At 45.2% G+C, this 17,441-nt stretch overlaps 1 protein-coding gene across 1 annotated transcript in view; it reads left to right on the top strand.

The window, feature by feature from the left end:
• Window positions 1–16,514, top strand: part of LOC106563669 (short transient receptor potential channel 5) — a 49,701-nt gene extending 33,187 nt beyond the window's left edge. The window contains exons 10-12 of the mRNA XM_045690123.2: window positions 3,746–3,787; window positions 9,842–9,931; window positions 12,534–16,514. Of these exons, the coding sequence (XP_045546079.1) occupies window positions 3,746–3,787; window positions 9,842–9,931; window positions 12,534–13,478 (1,077 nt within the window). The 3' untranslated portion in view covers window positions 13,479–16,514. The remainder of the gene's footprint in view (window positions 1–3,745; window positions 3,788–9,841; window positions 9,932–12,533) is intronic.
• The last annotated feature ends 927 nt before the right edge of the window (window positions 16,515–17,441 follow it).

Consider the following 17,441-nt stretch of genomic DNA (forward strand, 5'->3'; position numbering starts at 1 on the left):
TCCACTGTTCTACTGTTCTCATAGTCTACCGTTCCACTGTTCTACTGTTCTCATAGTCTACCGTTCTACTGTTCTCATAGTCTACCGTTCCACTGTTCTACTGTTCTCATAGTCTGCCGTTCTACTGTTCTCATAGTCTACTGTTCTACTGTTCTCATAGTCTACCATTCTACTGTTCTACTGTTCTCATAGTCTACCGTTCCACCGTTCTACTGTTCTCATAGTCTACCGTTCTACTGTTCTCATAGTCTACCGTTCTACTGTTCTCATAGTCTACTGTTCTACTGTTCTCATAGTCTACCATTCTACTGTTCTACTGTTCTCATAGTCTACCGTTCCACCGTTCTACTGTTCTCATAGTCTACCGTTCTACTGTTCTCATAGTCTACCGTTCTACTGTTCTACTGTTCTCATAGTCTACCGTTCCACTGTTCTACTGTTCTCATAGTCTACCGTTCTACTGTTCTCATAGTCTACCGTTCCACTGTTCTACTGTTCTCATAGTCTGCCGTTCTACTGTTCTCATAGTCTACTGTTCTACTGTTCTCATAGTCTACCATTCTACTGTTCTACTGTTCTCATAGTCTACCGTTCCACCGTTCTACTGTTCTCATAGTCTACCGTTCTACTGTTCTCATAGTCTACCGTTCTACTGTTCTCATAGTCTACCGTTCTACTGTTCTCATAGTCTACTGTTCTACTGTTCTCATAGTCTACCATTCTACCGTTCTACTGTTCTCATAGTCTACTGTTCTACTGTTCTCATAGTCTACCATTCTACTGTTCTACTGTTCTCATAGTCTACCGTTCTACTGTTCTCATAGTCTACCGTTCCACTGTTCTACTGTTCTCATAGTCTACCGTTCTGCTGTTCTCATAGTCTACCGTTCTACTGTTCTCATAGTCTACCGTTCCACTGTTCTACTGTTCTCATAGTCTACCGTTCTACTGTTCTCATAGTCTGCCGTTCTACTGTTCTCATAGTCTGCCGTTCTACTGTTCTCATAGTCTGCCGTTCTACTGTTCTCATAGTCTACTGTTCTACTGTTCTCATAGTCTACTGTTCTACTGTTCTCATAGTCTACCGTTCTACTGTTCTACTGTTCTCATAGTCTACCGTTCTACTGTTCTACTGTTCTCATACTCTACCATTCTACCGTTCTACTGTTCTCATAGTGTACCGTTCTACTGTTCTCATAGTCTACCATTCTACTGTTCTACTGTTCTCAGTCTACCGTTCTACTGTTCTCATAGTCTACCGTTCTACTGTTCTACTGTTCTCATAGTCTACCATTCTACTGTTCTACTATTCTCATAGTCTACTGTTCTGCTGCTCTACTCCACACTCCTGCTAAAACACAGGCACATTGCCTTCAACCACACAACAGACACATGTATAGGGTTATAAGATTGTATAATAAGGCATATGCAGTATTGTTGAAGAGAAGAAAATATAGCAGAACAAAAGACATATATGATCCTTGTTTGGGTGCATCTAACTGGACAGATTAGAATAAGCCATGAAATACATTTAAAACTGTGGTGGTCATTTAATTAATTTACTGCTAATTGCTCATGTCTTTTTCATTGCTCTAAAATGTATAAATTGTGCAATTTGAGCCCACTCCATATTAATGCATACCTTTCCTACTGCTGATTATGAAGGCAATGCATATATATGTACAGTGCATTTGGAAAGTATTCATACCCCTTGACTTTTTCCACATTTTGTTACGTTACAGGCTTATTCTAAAATGGATGAAATTAGTTTTTAGTTTTAGTTCAGGTGCATTCTGTTTCCATTGATCATCCTTGATGTTTCTACAACTTGATTGGAGTCCACCTGTGGTAAATTCAGTTGATTGGACATGATTTGGAAAGGCAGACACCTGTCTATATAAGGTCCCACAGATGACAGTGCATGTCAGAGCAAAAACCATCCGTGAGATCAAAGGAAGTGCCTGTAGAGCTTTGAGACAGGATTGTGTCGAGGCACAGATCTGGGGAAGGGTACCAAAAAATGTCTGCAGCAGCATTGAAGGTCCCCAAGAACACAGTGGCCTCCATCATTCTTAAATAGAAGAAGTTTGTAACCACTAAGACTCTTCCTAGACTTGGCCACCCAGCCAAACTGAGCAATTAGTGGAGAAGGGCCTTGGTCAGCGACGTGACCAAGAATCCGATGGTCACTCTGACAGAGCTCCAGAGGTCCTCTGTGGAGATGGGAGAACCTTCCAGAAGGATAACCATCTCTGCAGCACCTCACCGATCAGCCTTTATGGAAGCCACTCCTCAGTATAAGGCACATGTATCATGGCACAAGGCGAGACCCAGATGCAGACACAGGAGGGAGATGGTTGGAGTCTTACAATGTTTAATAATCCAAAGGGGTAGGCAAGAGAATGGTCGTGGACAGGCAAAAAGGTCAAAACCAGATCAGAGTCCAGGAGGTACAGAGTGGCAGACAGGCTCGTGGTCAAGGCAGGCAGAATGGTCAGGCAGGCGGGTAGAGAGTCCAGAAACAGGCAAGGGTCAAAACCAGAGGACTAGAAAAAGGAGAATAGCAAAAGGAGTATGGGAAAAACACGCTGGTTGACTTGACTAACCAAACAAGACGAACTGGCACAGAGAGACAGGAAACACAGGGATAAATACACTGGGGAAAATCAGCGACACCCGGAGGGGGTGTAGACAATAACAAGGACAGGTGTAAAAGATCAGGGAGTGACAACATGACAGCATGCTTGTAGTTTGCCAAAAGGCACCTAAAGACTCTCAGACCATGAGCAACAAGATTCTCTGGTCTGATGAAACCAAGATTGAACTCTTTGGCCTGAATGCCAGGTGTCACGTCTGGAGGAAACCTGGCACCATCCCTACTGTGAAGCGTGGTGGTGGCCACATCATGCTGTGGGGATGTTTTTCAGCGGCAGGGACTGGGAGACTAGTCAGGATCGAGGGAAAGATGAACGGAGCAAAGTACAGAGAGATCCTTGATGAAACCTGCTCCAGAGTGGTCAGGACCTCAGACTGGGGCGAAGGATCACCTTCCAACAGACAACAACCCTAAGCACACAGCCAAGACAACGCAGGACTGGCTTTGAGACAAGTCTCTGAATGTCCTTGAGTGGCCCTGCCAGAGCCCGGACTTGAGCCTGATCGAACATCTCTGGAGAGACCTGAAAATAGCTGTGCTGCGACGCTCCCCATCCAACCTGACAGAGCTTGAGAGGAGCTGCAGAGAAGAATGGGAGAAACTCCCCAAATACAGATGTGCCAAGATTGTAGCGTCATACCAAAGAGGACTCGAAGCTGTAATCACTGCCAAAGGTGCTTCAACAAAGTACTGAGTAAAGGGTCTGAATACTTATGTAAATGTGATATTTTTTGTACATTTGCAGTAATATCTAAAAACCTGTTTTTGCTTCGTCGTAATGGGGTATTGTGTGTAGATTGATGAGGGGGGAAAACACTATTTAATCAATTTTAGAACAAGGCTGTCATGTAACAAAATGTGGAAAAGTGAAGGGGTCTGAGTACTTTCCTAATGCTCTGTATGTATATAAATTCCTTAGGTCTTTAAGCACTGTTCAGAACATGTGTATTTAAGTCACTCTCCTAGTACAACTGTAACATGCAGCAGCAGAGAAACCTGTATAGTGATACTGATATATCTGTGCTGTTAATAGAAATTCTGCATAACAACAAAAGTCATTTGATTCTTCTGCTTTTCATGTGGTTTTAGGAGCGTCATGCTGACAACCTGATTCAGAACCAGCACTATCAGGTAACCCGTCTGCTATCATAACAACCATGGATAAGACTGATGGCACATCTCTCACAAACACCTCTTATTGAGCCAGATCTGTGACATTAATATACTGTACCAAACATTTGTGCTGCACATGTTTATTAGAATATATTACACTGTTGACCATGTAGCAGAGTGGGAGACATTATATATTACACTGTTGACCGTGTAGCAGAGTGGGAGACATTATATATTACACTGTTGACCGTGTAGCAGAGTGGGAGACATTATATATTACACTGTTGACCGTGTAGCAGAGTGGGAGACATTATATATTACACTGTTGACCGTGTAGCAGAGTGGGAGACATTATATATTACACTGTTGACCGTGTAGCAGGGGGGGAGACAGAATATATTACACTGTTGACCGTGTAGCAGAGTGGGAGACATTATATACACTGCTCCAAAAAATAAAGGGAACACTTAAACAACACAATGTAACTCCAAGTCAATCACACTTCTGTGAAATCAAACTGTCCACTTAGGAAGCAACACTGATTGACAATAAATGTCACATGCTGTTGTGCAAATGGAATAGACAACAGGTGGAAATTATAGGCAATTAGCAAGACACCCCCAATAAAGGAGTGGTTCTGCAGGTGGTAACCACAGACCACTTCTCAGTTCCTATGCTTCCTGGCTGATGTTTTGGTCACTTTTGAATGCTGGCGGTGCTTTCACTCTAGTGGTAGCATGAGACGGAGTCTACAACCCACACAAGTGGCTCAGGTAGTGCAGCTCATCCAGGATGGCACATCAATGCAAGCTGTGGCAAGAAGGTTTGCTGTGTCTGTCAGCGTAGTGTCCAGAGCATGGAGGCGCTACCAGGAGACAGGCCAGTACATCAGGAGACGTGGAGGAGGCCGTAGGAGGGCAACAACCCAGCAGCAGGACCGCTACTTCCGCCTTTGTGCAAGGAGCAGCAGGAGAAGCACTGCCAGAGCCCTGCAAAATGACCTCCAGCAGGCCACAAATGTGCATGTGTCTGCTCAAACGGTCAGAAACAGACTCCATGAGGGTGGTATGAGGGCCCGACATCCACAGGTGGGGGTTGTGCTTACAGGCCAACACCGTGCAGGACGTTTGGCATTTGCCAGAGAACACCAAGATTGGCAAATTTGCCACTGGCGCCCTGTGCTCTTCACAGATGAAAGCAGGTTCACACTGAGCACATGACAGACGTGACAGAGTCTGGAGACGCCGTGGAGAACGTTCTGCTGCCTGCAACCTCCTCCAGCATGACCGGTTTGGCGGTGGGTCAGTCATGGTGTGGGGTGGCATTTCTTTGGGGGGCCGCACAGCCCTCCATGTGCTCGCCAGAGGTAGCCTGACTGCCATTAGGTACCGAGATGAGATCCTCAGACCCCTTGTGAGACCATATGCTGGTGCGGTTGGCCCTGGGTTCCTCCTAATGCAAGACAATGCTAGACCTCATGTGGCTGGAGTGTGTCAGCAGTTCCTGCAAGAGGAAGGCATTGATGCTATGGACTGGCCCGCCCGTTCCCCAGACCTGAATCCAATTGAGCACATCTGGGACATCATGTCTCGCTCCATCCACCACAGACTGTCCAGGAGTTGGCGGATGCTTTAGTCCAGGTCTGGGAGGAGATCCCTCAGGAGACCATCCGCCACCTCATCAGGAGCATGCCCAGGCGTTGTAGGGAGGTCATACAGGCACGTGGAGGCCACACACACACTACTGAGCCTCATTTTGAAGTGTTTTAAGGACATTACATCAAAGTTGGATCAGCCTGTAGTGTGGTTTTCCACTTTAATTTTGAGTGTGACTCCAAATCCAGACCTCCATGGGTTGATAAATTGGATTTCCATTGATTATTTTTGTGTGATTTTGTTGTCAGCACATTCAACTATGTAAAGAAAAAAGTATTTACTAAGATTATTTATTTAATTCAGATCTAGGATGTGTTGTTTAAGTGTTCCCTTTATTTTTTTGAGCAGTATATTACACTGTTGACCGTGTAGCAGAGTGGGAGACATTATATATTACACTGTTGACCGTGTAGCAGGGGGGGAGACATTATATATTACACTGTTGACCGTGTAGCAGAGTGGGAGACATTATATATTACACTGTTGACCGTGTAGCAGAGTGGGAGACATTATATATTACACTGTTGACCGTGTAGCAGGGGGGGAGACATTATATATTACACTGTTGACCGTGTAGCAGAGTGGGAGACATTATATATTACACTGTTGACCGTGTAGCAGAGTGGGAGACAGAATATATTACACTGTTGACCGTGTAGCAGAGTGGGAGACATTATATATTACACTGTTGACCGTGTAGCAGAGTGGGAGACATTATATATTACACTGTTGACCGTGTAGCAGAGTGGGAGACAGAATATATTACACTGTTGACCGTGTAGCAGGGGGGAGACAGAATATATTACACTGTTGAACGTGTAGCAGAGTGGGAGACATTATATATTACACTGTTGACCGTGTAGCAGAGTGGAAGACATTATATATTACACTGTTGACCGTGTAGCAGGGGGGACAGAATATATTACACTGTTGACCGTGCAGCAGGGGGGACAGAATATATTACACTGTTGACCGTGTAGCAGAGTGGGAGACAGAATATATTACACTGTTGACCGTGCAGCTGGGGGGACAGAATATATTACACTGTTGACCGTGTAGCAGAGTGGGAGACATTATATATTACACTGTTGACCGTGTAGCAGAGTGGAAGACATTATATATTACACTGTTGACCGTGTAGCAGAGTGGGAGACATTATATATTACACTGTAGACCGTGTAGCAGAGTGGGACAGAATATATTACACTGTTGACCATGTAGCAGAGTGGGACAGAATATATTACACTGTTGACCGTGTAGCAGAGTGGGAGACATTATATATTACACTGTTGACCGTGTAGCAGGGGGGACAGAATATATTACACTGTTGACCGTGTAGCAGAGTGGGAGACATTATATATTACACTGTTGACCGTGTAGCAGAGTGGGAGACATTATATATTACACTGTTGACCGTGTAGCAGAGTGGGAGACATTATATATTACACTGTTGACCGTGTAGCAGGGGGGGAGACATTATATATTACACTGTTGACCGTGTAGCAGAGTGGGAGACATTATATATTACACTGTTGACCGTGTAGCAGAGTGGGAGACATTATATATTACACTGTTGACCGTGTAGCAGGGGGGAGACATTATATATTACACTGTTGACCGTGTAGCAGGGGGGGAGACATTATATATTACACTGTTGACCGTGTAGCAGAGTGGGAGACATTATATATTACACTGTTGACCGTGTAGCAGAGTGGGAGACATTATATATTACACTGTTGACCGTGTAGCAGAGTGGGAGACATTATATATTACACTGTTGACCGTGTAGCAGAGTGGGAGACATTATATATTACACTGTTGACCGTGTAGCAGAGTGGGAGACATTATATATTACACTGTTGACCGTGTAGCAGAGTGGGAGACATTATATATTACACTGTTGACCGTGTAGCAGAGTGGGAGACATTATATATTACACTGTTGACCGTGTAGCAGAGTGGGAGACATTATATATTACACTGTTGACCGTGTAGCAGAGTGGGAGACAGAATATATTACACTGTTGACCGTGTAGCAGAGTGGGAGACAGAATATATTACACTGTTGACCGTGTAGCAGAGTGGGAGACAGAATATATTACACTGTTGACCGTGTAGCAGAGTGGGAGACATTATATATTACACTGTTGACCGTGTAGCAGAGTGGGAGACAGAATATATTACACTGTTGACCGTGTAGCAGAGTGGGAGACATTATATATTACACTGTAGACCGTGTAGCAGAGTGGGAGACAGAATATATTACACTGTTGACCGTGTAGCAGAGTGGGAGACAGAATATATTACACTGTTGACCGTGTAGCAGAGTGGGAGACATTATATATTACACTGTTGACCGTGTAGCAGAGTGGGAGACATTATATATTACACTGTTGACCGTGTAGCAGAGTGGGAGACATTATATATTACACTGTTGACCGTGTAGCAGAGTGGGAGACAGAATATATTACACTGTTGACCGTGTAGCAGGGGGGAGACAGAATATATTACACTGTTGAACGTGTAGCAGAGTGGGAGACATTATATATTACACTGTTGACCGTGTAGCAGAGTGGAAGACATTATATATTACACTGTTGACCGTGTAGCAGGGGGGACAGAATATATTACACTGTTGACCGTGCAGCAGGGGGGACAGAATATATTACACTGTTGACCGTGTAGCAGAGTGGGAGACAGAATATATTACACTGTTGACCGTGCAGCTGGGGGGACAGAATATATTACACTGTTGACCGTGTAGCAGAGTGGGAGACATTATATATTACACTGTTGACCGTGTAGCAGAGTGGAAGACATTATATATTACACTGTTGACCGTGTAGCAGAGTGGGAGACATTATATATTACACTGTTGACCGTGTAGCAGAGTGGGAGACAGAATATATTACACTGTTGACCGTGTAGCAGAGTGGGAGACATTATATATTACACTGTAGACCGTGTAGCAGAGTGGGACAGAATATATTACACTGTTGACCATGTAGCAGAGTGGGACAGAATATATTACACTGTTGACCGTGTAGCAGAGTGGGAGACATTATATATTACACTGTTGACCGTGTAGCAGGGGGGACAGAATATATTACACTGTTGACCGTGTAGCAGAGTGGGAGACATTATATATTACACTGTTGACCGTGTAGCAGAGTGGGAGACATTATATATTACACTGTTGACCGTGTAGCAGAGTGGGAGACATTATATATTACACTGTTGACCGTGTAGCAGAGTGGGAGACATTATATATTACACTGTTGACCGTGTAGCAGGGGGGAGACATTATATATTACACTGTTGACCGTGCAGCAGGGGGGACAGAATATATTACACTGTTGACCGTGTAGCAGAGTGGGAGACATTATATATTACACTGTTGACCGTGCAGCAGGGGGACAGAATATATTACACTGTTGACCGTGCAGCAGGGGGGGAGACATTATTACACTGTTGACCGTGTAGCCGGGGGACAGAATATATTACACTGTTGACCGTGCTGCAGGGGGACAGAATATATTACACTGTTGACCATGCAGCAGGGGGGACAGGTGTCCTTGGTTTACTGGATGTATCATCGTCATGGTGCTGTTGAGCTTGGCGGCAGGTTAGTTTTTTATCCCAGACATACAGTATGTTAATTTTCTTATCAGTCCGTCCTCGCCTCAGTAATTGCAATTAGCCCCACCTTTGGCAGCCCTCCTCTCCTTCCCTTCCCCTCGGCAGGGCCTTGTGCTGCTGGGGCTCCCCTGCTGACTTCTAATACCAAGCAGACTAAGCCAGACTCAAATGCTTTGACTGGAGCCTGCGCTGTCCAATTAATGTACTTTATCAAGGAATACAGCTGCCGCTCCAAATGAATGAGATTGGGCAATAGGGCAGAGCCTATCAGAGAAAGGGGTGCTCTGAGGCAGCCCTTTGTGCATGTGTTGAGTTGAAGATTATGCGTGTTTCTTACCCTTCCATAGTGTAGATTGTTAGATTAAATGTACAAGCACCTCCACAAATATCCTCCTCCACCAAAAATGTAATGGAGTTGTTTATACGCAAAATAATCCATCTGTAAAAGAAAGAGTCCGGTTTGATTGGTAATTTGTCTCCTGAACATGCAAATGAATGCAAAGTTATGCCCATCCAGATTTTCACCTCAAGCTAATACATATGTCATGAATATGCCTAAACAGTTTTTCCTTGTTAAACCCAAAATGCAAATGTATGCATGTCAGGAAGGAAGAGCCCCTTTACCTACATCTCAGATCATTTCCTCCTTAGGGAGGTACAAGTCTAGAAAAATAGCTTACAAGCTTAAAAGATGCTAGTTTGTTAAATATGCCCATAACTTCATCATTCATTACATAATGTAGTAGTAGGGTATGTAATGTGACTGTCTCTATGTGCAGGAGGTGATCAGGAACCTGGTAAAGAGGCATGTAGCAGCCATGATCCGCAGTGCTAAGACAGACGAGGGACTGACTGAGGAGAATTTTAAGGTAGGTTTCTCAGAAGTCTCGTATTTAAACATTCATCCACAAAATGTGCCTCTATACGATAGTCATAGAACAATATCTAACTCTCCCTCATTGTGGATCTGTCCATCCTCTCTATCCCCCTCTTAACCGGTCTGTCCATCCTCTCTATCCCCCTCTTAACTGATCTGTCCATCCTCTCTATCCCCCTCTTAACCGGTCTGTCCATCCTCTCTATCCCCGTCTTAACTGATCTATCCATCCTCTCTATCCCCCTCTTAACTGATCTGTCCATCCTCTCTATCCCCCTCTTAACCGGTCTGTCCATCCTCTCTATCCCCCTCTTAACCGATCTGTCCATCCTCTCTATCCCCCTCTTAACTGATCTGTCCATCCTCTCTATCCCCCTCTTAACCGGTCTGTCCATCCTCTCTATCCCCGTCTTAACTGATCTATCTATCCTCTCTATCCCCCTCTTAACTGATCTATCTATCCTCTCTATCCCCCTCTTAACTGATCTATCCATCCTCTCTATCCCCCTCTTAACCGATCTGTCCATCCTCTCTATCCCCCTCTTAACCGATCTGTCCATCCTCTCTATCCCCCTCTTAACTGATCTGTCCATCCTCTCTATCCATCCTCTCTATCCCCCTCTTACCGGTCTATCCATCCTCTCTATCCCCCTCTTAACCGGTCTGTCCATCCTCTCTATCCCCCTCTTAACTGATCTATCCATCCTCTCTATCCCCCTCTTAACTGATCTATCCATCCTCTCTATCCCCCTCTTAACCGATCTGTCCATCCTCTCTATCCCCCTCTTAACTGATCTATCCATCCTCTCTATCCCCCTCTTATTAACTGATCTATCCATCCTCTCTATCCCCCTCTTAACTGATCTGTCCATCCTCTCTATCCCCCTCTTATCTGTCCATCCTCTCTATCCCCCTCTTAACCGATCTATCCATCCTCTCTATCCCCCTCTTATTAACTGATCTATCCATCCTCTCTATCCCCCTCTTAACTGATCTGTCCATCCTCTCTATCCCCCTCTTAACCGGTCTGTCCATCCTCTCTATCCCCCTCTTAACTGATCTATCCATCCTCTCTATCCCCGTCTTAACTGATCTATCCATCCTCTCTATCCCCCTCTTAACTGATCTGTCCATCCTCTCTATCCCCCTCTTAACTGATCTGTCCATCCTCTCTATCCCCGTCTTAACTGATCTATCCATCCTCTCTATCCCCCTCTTAACCGGTCTGTCCATCCTCTCTATCCCCCTCTTAACCGGTCTGTCCATCCTCTCTATCCCCCTCTTAACCGATCTGTCCATCCTCTCTATCCCCCTCTTAACCGATCTATCCATCCTCTCTATCGCCCTCTTAACCGATCTGTCCATCCTCTCTATCGCCCTCTTAACCGATCTGTCCATCCTCTCTATCCCCCTCTTAACTGATCTATCCATCCTCTCTATCCCCCTCTTAACCGATCTGTCCATCCTCTCTATCCATCCTCTCTATCCCCCTCTTATTAACTGATCTATCCATCCTCTCTATCCCCCTCTTAACTGATCTGTCCATCCTCTCTATCCCCCTCTTAACTGATCTGTCCATCCTCTCTATCCCCCTCTTAACTGATCTGTCCATCCTCTCTATCCCCCTCTTAACCGGTCTCCATCCTCTCTATCCCCCTCTTAACCGGTCTGTCCATCCTCTCTATCCCCCTCTTAATCGATCTATCCATCCTCTCTATCGCCCTCTTAACCGATCTGTCCATCCTCTCTATCCCCCTCTTAATCGATCTATCCATCCTCTCTATCGCCCTCTTAACTGATCTGTCCATCCTCTCTATCCCCCTCTTAACCGGTCTGTCCATCCTCTCTATCCCCCTCTTAACCGATCTATCCATCCTCTCTATCCCCCTCTTAACCGATCTGTCCATCCTCTCTATCCATCCTCTCTATCCCCCTCTTAACCGATCTATCCATCCTCTCTATCCCCGTCTTAACCGATCTGTCCATCCTCTCTATCCATCCTCTATATCCCCCTCTTATTAACTGATCTATCCATCCTCTCTATCCCCCTCTTAACCGATCTGTCCATCCTCTCTATCCCCCTCTTAACCGATCTGTCCATCCTCTCTATCCCCGTCTTAACTGATCTATCCATCCTCTCTATCCCCCTCTTAACCGATCTGTCCATCCTCTCTATCGCCCTCTTAACCGATCTGTCCATCCTCTCTATCGCCCTCTTAACCGATCTGTCCATCCTCTCTATCGCCCTCTTAACCGATCTGTCCATCCTCTCTATCCCCGTCTTAACTGATCTGTCCATCCTCTCTATCGCCCTCTTAACCGATCTGTCCATCCTCTCTATCCCCCTCTTAACCGATCTGTCCATCCTCTCTATCCCCCTCTTAACCGATCTGTCCATCCTCTCTATCCCCGTCTTAACTGATCTATCCATCCTCTCTATCCCCCTCTTAACCGATCTGTCCATCCTCTCTATCCCCCTCTTAACCGATCTGTCCATCCTCTCTATCCCCCTCTTAACTGATCTATCCATCCTCTCTATCCCCCTCTTAACCGATCTGTCCACCCTCTCTATCCCCGTCTTAACTGATCTGTAGGAGCTGAAGCAGGACATCTCCAGTTTCCGCTATGAGGTGTTGGATCTGCTGGGGAACAGGAAGCCCCCGCGGAGAACCTATTCATCCAGCAATGAGGCCACTCAGCAGGACGAGATCAACAAGGAGGGGGAGGGAGGGGCCGGACAGGGTCAGTCCAGGGACCAAGGGGCCAAGGGGGTGTCCTTCACCATGTCAACCGCTGAGAGGAAAAACAAGGACTCTGGGTTCAGTGTCTCCGCCCTCTTTAAGTCCATGTCAGGGGTGGAGGGGCCAGTGGACAACAAACCAAAGTGCAACGGGCTGCGGTTCTCCTCCTCCTCCCCTTCCTTTGCTGTGTTCAGCCGCAGTGGTGGCCAGCTGCAGCGCTTCTCCAAGTCCAAGAGAGACTCCATCAGGCAGCTGGGTCTGCTCTTCTCTCGCATGAACGGACACGTCCCAGAGCACAGGGCCCCTCCTCCCTGCATGCACCAGCCCACCTACAGCATCTCAGATGGCCTACTTCATCAGCCCACAACCTGGCCGGACGTCCATATCTCCCCCAATCCCCAGGTTACACGTAGCCAGAACCTGAAAGAGCTACCCCAGGCCCAACCCCCTACCCAGGCCCCACCCCAGGGTTCACCCCAGCAGGCTAACGGGAGTGACAGCCTGCTCCTGCCGCCCCCGGGCCTCTCCCTGCCGCCCCCGGGCCACTCCCTACCGCCCCCGGGCCTCTCCCTACCGCCCCCGGGCCTCTCCCTACCGCCCCCGGGCCTCTCCCAGCCGCCCCCGGGCCTCTCCCAGCCGCCCCTGCGCTGTGCTTCTGGCATCAGGGCCTCCAGCTCCCAGGCTGTCCTCCTGGGCTCTAGTGAGGACATGTATGAGGGCTGGATAGGACCATGTGATGAGCTGGACTCTTCAGAGTGGGGGGCTGAGCAGGAGGACTCCATCACCACACAGCTTTAGAGGCACCTGCCACCCCCAGAATAATGCAGGACAGCAAACTACAATATGTTCAGGTCACTCTGCTGAGGACAGAGAGAAAAAGTGTCTGACACAAGTATTCAAAACCCAGGACTAATCTTCTCAAAGATATCATAGCAATGTAGGAAGATTATAAACATATAAAGAAAAAAAAAAATCTTGATTTATTGCAATATAACTACATGTTTGCATACTGCCACCTACCTGTGATGCTTAGATCTTTGTTTGCGGACTGTAAGTTCACTATCCTCTCTCAACACGTGTTCTCATACAGTTCCGGCCCAGTTAATTATATTTTACTTATCAAAATATCACTGAGATAAGGGGGTCATATACACAGGTCAGCTATTACCATTGTCAAAACTTCTACTCTCTTACAAATATGTTTAATCTCTTGTTGCAAGTTTTTCTATTGTCTTTTACCAGACTGTTTTGCCAGATGGTGTGCCAGGTGGTGTGCCATATACAAATGCCAGATGTCCTCTATACAGTAGTGTGTTCTGTTTGGTACATCATAACCTAAACATGGATGGTTAATATCATGGTGGAATATGTTTATTTCAGGTTTGCAGGTTGATTATTTTCAAGTTGTTTTTGGACAATTAACTAAGAATACTGTCCTCTGTTTTTCTATGAAAGTTTTATTTTTCTATAGTTTCTTGGAAATAAGGCACTACCCATTTTTGGCTATTGAGACAGGAAATGCATGATATTAGTAGGGGTAGGTTTATTTTTCCATAGTTTTAATGTGTTTACTTGTAGTCTCATTTATTTTGGACAAGATGGTTATGAATTATAATACTCAAGATCAATTTGGCAGTGGACCCCTACGCAAACAATGTTTCATAGTTGTCGAAAACAAGCTTGTATACAACTTCACATTTTTATTTGATAATTAGATTAAGCATTATCTATTCAAATATATTAAATCATATGACTGAATCTTAGAACTAGGATTCCAAGACTGGGCCATGTGATATGATAGGCTGTATAGTGGTCAAATAAAACTGGACTGAACTGTCCAAAATTTTGAAATAGCTATACTCTGGGCTATTAGTGACAGCTCAATGCATTCGCTAATTGCAGTATTCAGGACTCTACTTAGATAATGTGCCATCCCATCAATTCAAAATGAACAGTTTAGTAATTGCATTGCATCTGATCTTTTGACCAATCAGATCAGCTATTTTGCCCATAATTGGGAAAAGATCAGAATTTGGCCGCCTGTGTAAACACAGCTAAGCTCAGTGAACAAAACTGCCTGAGTACCAGTGAGCTAGCACTCTCCACGGTGCTGATTATGACTGGGAGGGTAGCAGCAACATCGGTCGTGTGTGCTGTCCAGGGTCCTGGCCCTCAGATACCATCATCGTACCAAATTACTTTTCTAAAGCAGGGCTCTCCAACCCTGTTTATGGTAAATTTTCCCTCCAATCCTAATCAAGCGCACCTGATTCTAATAAGAAGCTGGTAGATAAGCTTAATCAGGTTAGTTCAAAGATTCTTGAAAGTTGAGGACAATCCTTGTCCGGCAGGGAAACTTTATTTTATAGGTGAATTTTATAATGGAAAACCTTTTTTTGTAATTTTATTAATTTCCCTGTCAGGCTGTGTGCCAGGAAATGCCACAGTCCTATAGGATCAAAATGTCTAACTCCCCCCAAGTGTTGAAAATATGTAGTTTCTTGCAATAGCCCACGGAATATTTCTCTCAAAACTGTGACTCCTAAAAAATTCCAAATAAATCAGAAATGAGCAGGGTCAGCTATACCATTTCCTGCTTACAGGTATTGCAACAAGACAAGGTAACCCATGCAAATGAAATGGAAGTATGGAGGTAGTTTGCCATTTATGAATGTGTTATTCAATTCTATGAGCTATAGTAGTAAAGGCTAAATTCAATATTTTATCAAATATTTGTATGATCCATGGTATGACCATCTTAAAACAATTACATATGTTAGCTTAGTAGAAGCCTCAAAGGATAAGACAAGCCAACTTTCAAAATGAGTCCTTTTTGGCTAGCCACAGCAGTCAACTAGCTAGCTAGGCAGCTGTTTAGCGTTGTAGTACATTCACAAATTTGTTTGTAAACAATTAACAAGCTAGTTAGCTACCACGTCATGTTCTTGTCAACCAGTCAGAGTAGTTAGCAAGCAACAAGATATGTCAAATGTCTAAACCACTTCAGGGCAAATAAATCAGATTTGACCGTTGCATGCCCAGGAATCAGATTTATGACTTCAAACCACCTACGGTGAAATATCTGATTCCATGTGGCTTTTGGCAGTTCAGACTTCAGGAAAAACAGATTCAAATCTGATATGCCAACAAAAATGCAGCTTTAGATAACTCATTCTATGGCTCAAATATGTTCATTTTTCTTAGGTTTTAGAGTTATAAAGCAATATAGTTTCTCCTAAGTTGCTACTGTGTATACCACTTGAATAAAGTAGAAAATATGCAATTTGTCAAATCTGTAAAACTCCGTCAGAGTAATTGAATAAACTCAGCAAAAAAAAGAAACGTCCCTTTTTCAGGACCCTGTCTTTCAAAGAATGTCAAAATTCTAAGGACTTCAGATTTTCAACAGTTTCCCATGCTTGTTCAATGAACCATAAACAATTAATGAACATGCACCTGTGGAACGGTCGTTAAGGCACTAACAGCTTACAGACGGTAGGCAATTAAGGTCACAGTTATGAAAGCTTAGGACACAAAAGAGGCCCTTATACTGACCCTAGAAAGATACCAAGGGTCCCTGCTCATCTGCGTGAACGTGCCTTAGGCATGCTGCAAGGATGCATGAGGACTGCAGATGTGACCAGGGCAATAAATTGCAATGTCTGTACTGTGAGACGCCTAAGACAGCGCTACAGGGCGGACAGCTGATCGTCCTCGCAGTGGCAGACCACGTGTAACAACACCTGAACAGGATTGGTACATCCGAACATCACACCTGCAGGACAGGTACAGGATGGCAACAACTGCCCGAGTTATCCCAGGAACGCACAATCCCTCCATCAGTGCTCACACGGTCCGCAATAAGCTGAGAGAGGCTGGACTGAGGGCTTGTAGGCCTGTAGTAAGGCAGGTCCTCACCAGACATCACCCGCAACAACGTCGCCTATGGACACAAACTCACCGTCGCCGGACCAGACAGGACTGGCAAAAAGTGCTCTTCACTGACGAGTCGCGGTTTTGTCTCACCAGGGATGATGGTCGGATTCGCGTTTATCGTCGAAGGAATGAGCGTTACACCGAGGCCTGTACTCTGGAGCGGGATTGATTTGGAGGTGGAGGGTCCGCCATGATCTGGGGCGATGTGTCACAGCATCATCGGACTGAGCTTGTCATTGCAGGTAATCTCAATGCTGTGCGTTACAGGGAAGACATCCTCCTCCCTCATGTAGTACCCTTCCTGCAGGCTCATCCTGACATGACCCTCCAGCATGACAATGCCACCAGCCATACTGCTCGTGATTTCCTGCAAGACAGGAATGTCAGTGTTCTGCCATGGCCAGCGAAGAGCCCGGATCTCAATCCCATTGAGCACGTCTGGGACCTGTTGGATCGGAGGGTGAGGGCTAGGGGCATTCCCCCCAGAAATGTCCAGGAACTTGCAGGTGCCTTGGTGGAAGAGTGGGGTAACATCTCACAGCAAGAACTGGCAAATCTGGTGCAGTCCAAGAGGAGGAGATGCACTGCAGTACTTAATGCAGCTGGTGGCCACACCAGATACTGACTGATTTTTGATTTTGACCCTCCCCCCTTTGTTCAGGGACACATTCAATTTTTTGTTAGTCACATCTGTGGAACTTGTTCAGTTTGTCTCAGTTGTTGAATCTTATGTTCATACAAATATTTACACATTTATTATCAGCAAACTTAAGTTGACAGTGAGGATTTTTTTGTTGTTGCTGAGTTTATGATAAGCTTTAATAT

This window comes from Salmo salar, chromosome 11 (genome assembly GCF_965601325.2).
Source record: "Salmo salar chromosome 11, fSalSal1, whole genome shotgun sequence".
In the NCBI taxonomy this organism is placed as follows: domain Eukaryota; kingdom Metazoa; phylum Chordata; class Actinopteri; order Salmoniformes; family Salmonidae; genus Salmo; species Salmo salar.